The sequence below is a fragment of the Bombina bombina genome, chromosome 4, assembly GCF_027579735.1.
Source record: "Bombina bombina isolate aBomBom1 chromosome 4, aBomBom1.pri, whole genome shotgun sequence".
In the NCBI taxonomy this organism is placed as follows: Eukaryota; Metazoa; Chordata; class Amphibia; order Anura; family Bombinatoridae; genus Bombina; species Bombina bombina.
In genome coordinates, this window is record NC_069502.1 from 660,664,676 (window position 1) to 660,672,175 (window position 7,500).

At 36.5% G+C, this 7,500-nt stretch overlaps 1 protein-coding gene across 1 annotated transcript in view; it reads right to left on the reverse strand.

The window, feature by feature from the left end:
* SMPDL3A (sphingomyelin phosphodiesterase acid like 3A) overlaps positions 1 to 7,500 on the reverse strand; it is a 91,654-nt gene that overhangs the window by 10,325 nt on the left and 73,829 nt on the right. Inside the window, exon 4 of the mRNA XM_053710776.1 lies at positions 7,353 to 7,449. Within this exon, the coding sequence (XP_053566751.1) occupies positions 7,353 to 7,449 (97 nt within the window). The remainder of the gene's footprint in view (positions 1 to 7,352; positions 7,450 to 7,500) is intronic.

The following is a 7,500-nucleotide window of genomic DNA, read 5'->3' on the forward strand; positions in this document are numbered from 1 at the left end:
TTTAATGTACTTATGTTGTGCTTGGTGCAACTTCTTTTTTTTTTTTACCACTTACACTTTACACTTGGAGGCCTACTTATCAAGGCGTCAACTGTGCTGCATTCGACGGCACCAATATGCTCGCCTGACATCGCCTAACATTATAACAGCCAATAGGATTTTTTCCACCTTAATTCCTATTGGCTGATAGAATTCTTTCAGCCAATCGGAATGTAAGGGATACCATCTTGGATGATGTCATTTAAAGGGAAACTTCATTGTTCAAGAAGACGTCGGAAGAAGAGAATGCTCCGCGCTGAATGTCTTGAAGATGGAGCCACTCCGCGCCGGTTGGATGAAGATAGAAGATGCTGTCTGGATTAAGACTTCTGCCGGCTTGGAGGAAGACTTTGGCCCGCTTGGATGAAGACTTCTGTCGGCTTCGCTGAGGACTTCTGCCGCATCATTGAGGATGGATGTCGGTCTTCAAAAACTGTAAATGGATCTTCGGGGTTAGTATTAGGCTTTTTTAAGGGTTTATTGGGTGGGTTTTAATTTTATATTAGGGACTTTGGGCGGAAAAAGAGCTAAATGCCCATCCAAATGCCCTTTTCAGGGCAATGGGGAGCTTGGTTTTTTTTTATAGAATTTTATTTGAGGGGTTTGGTTGTGTGGGAGGTGGGTTTTACTGTTGGGGGGGTTGTTTGTATTTATTTTACAGGTAAAAGAGCTAATTTCTTTGGGGCAATGCCCCGCAAAAGGCCCTTTTAAGGGCTATTGGCAGTTTATTGTAGGCTAGGTTTTTTATTTTTTTTATTTCATAGGGCTATTAGATTAGGTGTAATTAGTTTAAATATTTGATAATTTATTTTTTATTTTGTGTAATTTAGTGGGGGGGGGGGTTTGTAACTTAGTGTTTTTTATTTTGTGTAACTTAGTTGTTTGTTTTTTGTAACTTAGTAATTCATTAGTAGGGTTAGGTTTTTAAATATGTAATATAGTTAATTTAATTTGTAGTTTAATGTAATTTTAGTATAATAGTTAGGGTAGATTAATTATTAGTTTAATATAATTTTAGTATAATAGGGTAGGTTAATTAATAGTTTAATATAGTTTAATGTAATTGTAGTATAATAGTTAGGGTAGGTTAATTAATAGTTTAATATAATTTTAGTATAATAGTGTAGGTTAATAAGTAGTTTAATATAGTTTATTTTAATTCTAAAGGTAAGTTTAAATTTATTATAAGATAGGGATGAGTTAATATTTAATTTAAAGTTACCGGGTTGTTAGGTTTAGGGGTTAATAGCTTAATTTAGTTTATGGCAATGTGGGGGCTGGTGGTTTAGGGGTTAATAGGTTTAGTAAATGGTAGTGATGTGGGAGGCCAGGGGTTTAGGGGTTAATACATTTAGTTAGTTGCGGTGGGCTCCAGGAGCGGCGGTTTAGGGGTTAATTACTTTAGTTAGTTGCGGCGGGGTCTGGGAGCGGCGGAATAGGGGTTAATAACTTTATTTAGTTGCAGTGGACTCCGGGAGCGGCGGGATAGGAGTTAATAACATTATGTAGGTGGCGGCGATGTCGGGCGTTTAGACTCGGGGGTTATGTTAGGGTGTTTAGGTGTAAACGTTACTTTTATTCTAGCATAGAAATCAATGGGATATCTGGCAGCATCGAACATAAGCTTTCGCTGCTTTCAGACTCCCAATGATTCCTATGGCATCCGCGGCCTCCAGGGTTGCGGATTGAAAACCAGGTACGCTGGGCCGGAATAGTGGCGAGCGCACCTGTTAGCAGTTTGATAACTTGCAAAAGTAGTCTGTGCCGAATTTGTATTCGGAACATCTGTAATGACGTAAGCATCGATCTGTGTCGGATTGAGACCTGCGGATCGTATGTTACATCACAGATTTCAACTTTTGCCGGTCTGTAGGCTTTGATAACTAGGGCAAATCATGCTCTCCACAATTACGCTGCGGAATTCCAGCGTATTTGCGGTTGACGGCTTGATAAATAGGCCTCTTGTTCTTCAGTTGTGCTAACCCGACAAGCACAATTTTTTTTTTGTGCTTGAGCATACCCGTTTACTTTCAACTTGTAATACACGTGCAAGTTAGCTTGGTCACATTATTGGTTATTACGACCCGCACTAACTTTAGAGCGTCACTTTTAATCTACTCTAAACCAATAAGAGAAAATGAAAAAGTCAAAAATATTTTATGAGAAGTGTTTTAATAAAGGGACATATTTGAAAATATACTTTGAGTAAAATGGTTAAGAAAAAGCTGTTTAGAATTTAGGGAGAAACTAATAGGAAGTGTATGATTGTGTAGCACTGAATCCTGGGACACATTTTCAATCATTCTCTTTTAGATAGAAGAGAGAAAAAAAATAAGTATGGTGTCCCTATTTGCAATGCATTTAGTGAGTACAGAGTATATAATATGTGTGTGTGTATATTTGTATACAATTGATAATGGATTATTAGTATTGCGCTAGCCAGAAAGATACCACACCCCTCTAAAAAACACAGCTTCCTCTAAGTTGTGTCACAAAATAGATCAAGACAGGCAAATATTTACAGGGCGCTAACAGAAAAGCTTAAGATATCACAAATACCAATACCAAAAATTGCCAGAAGTGTAATGGCAATTGTATAAGACAATATAGAAGCAAATATATAAATGCAGAAACACTAAAAATTATATTTCAAGATACATTTATTTACCAGATATACATAAAAAATATTTTTGGGACGTCTCCCATAGGAATCTAATAGAGATCCTCCTACAAAGGTATACAATTATAACTTATAAAACGATGAAAAATGTCAGTAAAAAACCTTAATGGTTAAAATAGTTTGTTATATACATATAAAATGTTAAACACTGAATTATTGATTAGTTAGGGAGCGTTACTAGGGCATATCACCTTTAAGCCACTTTTGGGTTCTACAATATTGTGTATGTAGATGTACGGATTCCTCATCCAAATGAATGTCATTTCATATAGGCGAGCAGATTTTTCAAGTCTTTCATGTCATAAAACGCCTATGTTAGTATTAATTTGGACCACCTGTGAGAAGCCTCTTAGTAGAGATATTTCATAATGACAGTCAGTCACAGAGAGAAGGAGGTGTTGGTTTAAATCTTTTACCTTAGAGTAATGGAAACCGTCCCACAGGTCCAATGGATTGTTTTACCTGCGTGAGCTTTGCTCTGTGCTTCAGCTTTTTTCACGGCTCTATCCACGCTGTTACTCCGATCGTCTGCATGTACTCACGTGACTACCTTGTTTACGTCACGGTTACGGAATCCTCCGTGCAGCGGCTTGACTTTTTACACGTAGCTGCAGTAGATTCAATGTATATGCCTTGTAAAAGTAGCAGAGTCCAAATATGAGGTGTTTAAAAGATGATTTACTTGCACTTAGTGCTAATAGCACGCAAGTATTTATCAGTAATGGAAAATAATGGAAAAAAAATAACCCGGGTTATAAAAAGTTTGTATATGCTGTAGCCTTTCACCATCAATGCGTTTCACCCTATAGTGGGCTTTATCAAGATCATAAATGTATCTTGAAATAAATATTTTTTGTGTTTCTGCATTTATATATTTGCTTCTATTTTATCTTTGTACAATTGCCATTACACTTCTGGCTATTTTTAAAATATTAGTATTTGTGATATCTTAAGCTTTTCTGTTAGCGCCCTCTAAATATTTGCCTGTCTTGATCTATATGAGAGAGAGAGAGAGAGAGAGAGAGAGAGAGAGAGAGAGAAATATTGGCACCCCTGCATTTCTGTCAGATAATGCATCACTTCGCCCAGAAAATTATTGCAATTACAAATGTTTAGTCATTCTCGTGTTTATTTCTTTTGTTTGTATTGCTATGACACAAAAAAGTTGAGAAAAAAACAAATCTGACACATTCCACGCAAAACTCCAAAAATGGACTGGAAAAAATTATTGGCACCCTCAATTTATTATTTGGTAGCACACCCCTTGGTAAAAGTAACTGAAATCAATTGCTTCCTTTAACCATCAATGAGTTTCTTACACCTCTCTACTGGAATTTTGGACCACTCTACTTTCACCAACTGCTCCAGGTCTCTCAGATTGGAAGGGCTCCTTTTCTCAACTGCTGCTTTGAGATCTCTCCACAGGTGCTCTATGGGATTGAGATCTGGACTCATTGCTGGCCAGTTCAGTACTCTCCAGGGCTTTGTCTTAAACCATTTGTGGGTGCTTTTTGATGTGTGCTTTGGGTCATTGTCCTGCTGTAAGACCCATGACCTGCGAAGAGCCAACTTTCAGACACTGAGCCCTACCTTGCCCCACAGAACTCTTTGGTTGTCTTTAGATTTCATAATGCCATGCACACAGTCAAGACATCCAGTGCCTGAAGCCGCAAAGCAACCCCAAAACATCAGTGAACCTCCACCATGTTTGACTATAGGGACTGTGTTATTTTCTTTAAAAGCCTCATTTCTTTTTCTGAAAACAGTAAAACGATGAGCTTTACCAAAAAGCTGTAATTTTACTTCATCTGTCCACAACACATTCTCCCAAAAGGATTTTGGCTTCCTCAGGTAAGTTTAGGCAAACTCCAGTCAGAGGCTGCATTCACAATGTAATTCACAGAGGAAAGTGAGCACCCAATGACTTAAAAAGACAGTCTACAATATAATTTGTATTGTTTTAAAAGATATATAATGTCTTTATTACCCATTCCCCAGTTTTGCATAACTAACACAGTTATATTAATATACTTTTTATCTCTGTGATTACCTTGTATCTAAGCATCTTCTGATAGCCCCCTGATCTTTGTATTCATTATCTATTGACTTACATTGTAGCCAATTAGTGGGGTGTTGTGCTGACTCTTAAATAACTCCACGGGCGTGAACACAATGTTATCTATATGGCCTACATGAACTAGCAGTCTCCTGTTGTGAAAAGCAAATAAAAAAGCATGTGATAAGAGGCAGCCTATAGTGGCTTAACAACTGGCAGAAATTTAGAGGTTTGAATTTTATGAAGTATATTAATATAACAATGTTGGTTGTGCAAAGCTGGGGAATGGGAAGTAAAGGCATTATCTATCTTTTTAAGCAATAACAATTTTAGTGTAGACTGTCCCTTTAATGCTACATTGGAGAGTAAAGCATTACTGCAAGTGCACAAATAGAGTACGTTTGTCAATTTAGAGCTGATATTTAAAACCTCCTGTTAGAAAACCATATGTTCAGGAAACCTGGAAGGGGAAATTAAATTTTAACAGGAAAAAAACCAATTCTGTTAGGATGATTAAAAATGTCCATTTACTGTTATCAAATGGACACAATTCAAAAGTTGTGTAGTCGTTCACCAAATCTTAGTAAATAAATGATATAGAGATAGAAGAGATACCATGTATCACTGAATAGTTAGTTACCAGCTAAGTGGAATGTAGGAAAATCAGAGGCTTTGAATTAACTAAGAAAATTTTTGTCAATGTCATTAAATAATCATTAGCATCAAGTTTATGCACACCAACTAGTCTAGCTGATTAAATATTGGCTGCAAAATGTACTTAACGTGTGGTAAGTAAGAAGATTAAGATACAATGGGAGAAATAAGAGAGGGATTTAATACTAACATTTTTAAACTTTATTAACTACACTTAATAAAATATACAAAGTGGAGCAGTCAGACTATAACAAAGAAAAAACCTTCCCTAAGTATAGGTAGAACTAAAAAATCTAATTTTCAAAAAGTTTCCCATTAAAAAAGTAACAAGGGGTGATCCTGTGTCCCCACCCCCCACAAATTCCCGGCCAATAGCTCAAACCTCAGTATCAGGAGTGTTGGGGGGGGGACATATGTGGATAGGCAATAAGCACAAACAAGTTTCACCCCTATTAGCCAGGCATTTCTCAATGTGTTTGTGGTTAAAATCTGTCATTAACAAAGTTGAAAAACAAACAAATCCCTCTTTTCTTTCCATTGATTCTTGATATATCCTGGGAGACTGCACCAAACTATGGTGGTGTTCTCGCCTAGTTTGTACTATATACTTATACTTTCACTGTGCCAGTATCTATATTTGTGTTACAAAAAAAGGATTGCTCAGGCTCAGTTCTTCAGGACATCTGATGATGGTGAGAAGGGTTTAACACATTTATAAAACATACTGCCAGTGGATGCCTGGCCCATAACTTTCACACTAAGTGAGTTGTCTTAGTGTGTTTATTTAACAAGACAAGGTGTGACGACAAAAGTCAAGTCACAATGCAAAAATCATACACTCTAGTTACTTAGATCATGTCTTTTTTGCATTACTAACTCTAGATTATTATGTGTTAGACACCAACCTGCCATAAATGGCCACCGACTGGCAGGGGGTTATGTGACAACTGCTTCTTATTAACTGAACAGCCGTGTCCTGCATGGAAGCTTTGAAGCTCCTGAGCTGGACTTTACTTATGTGTTTAAACACATACTTATCTAGGATCAGTGGTCGGGAAAAAACTTCACACTCTTACAAATTTGTGCATTTAATGTTTGCATTAGAATGTCCTATAAGGAAAAAAAATAACACAATAGTCAACAGGGTATTATTCCTTTTTGTGTTTGGGAATTTAATGATTAAAGGGAAAGTATAACTGCATATAATAGACACTACTATAAAGAATACTATGCACAGATACTGATATAAAAATCCAGTATAAAACTGTTTAAAAACTTTCTTAAAAGCTTCCAGTTTAGCTCTGTTTAAAAGGTTACTGGAACACCCACCGCAAGTGGGAAATAGACATTCCCCCTCCCCCTTCATTTGCATATGAAAAGACCCTTTACATAAACAGAAGCAAGCTGAAGTAGGTATACGTCGGTATTCTCCTAAAACTTTGGGGCTTGGTTAGGAGTCTGAAAATCAGAGCAATGTTACAGGTATTTAAAAATAAGCAAAACTATCTATATTTAAAAAAAAAAAAACTGCATGTGCTGTATAAATTGATCATCTACAAAACATTTATGCAAAGAAAAATCTAGTGTATAATGTCCCTTTAATTCAGTAGCATAGTTTACCAGTAATTTGCATGTGACTTCCAGTTTTAAGCTGTCTACTGTTAAATATGTATTGACATTTTTTATTTTTGCTGATCTACTGTACCTTTGCTCACATTTTTGTAATGTTAGAAAATAAAAGGAGAAGCAATTGTTCATTTCCTAGCAAAGCCTTTACAATATCTATTGCATTATAGGAAACATGTAATTGGGGCTTTCCCTTTTGTTTTTTGCAATTTCTACTATTAACTAAATGTTTATTCCTTGTCTAATGCTATGTTGCAAAATACAAAGTAAACCACAAGTGACCACAGTCTGCTTTACCTCTGCGAAACGTGCTAAGAGCCTCTTCAGTCAACCAAGGTTTCCACAAATCAGCAACAGCAGAATAAATCTCACTTCCTGACACGGGAAACTGGTCCTGAAAAAACAATGTATTGTAAAGGTTCACTCAGCTCATCTCCAATAAAAT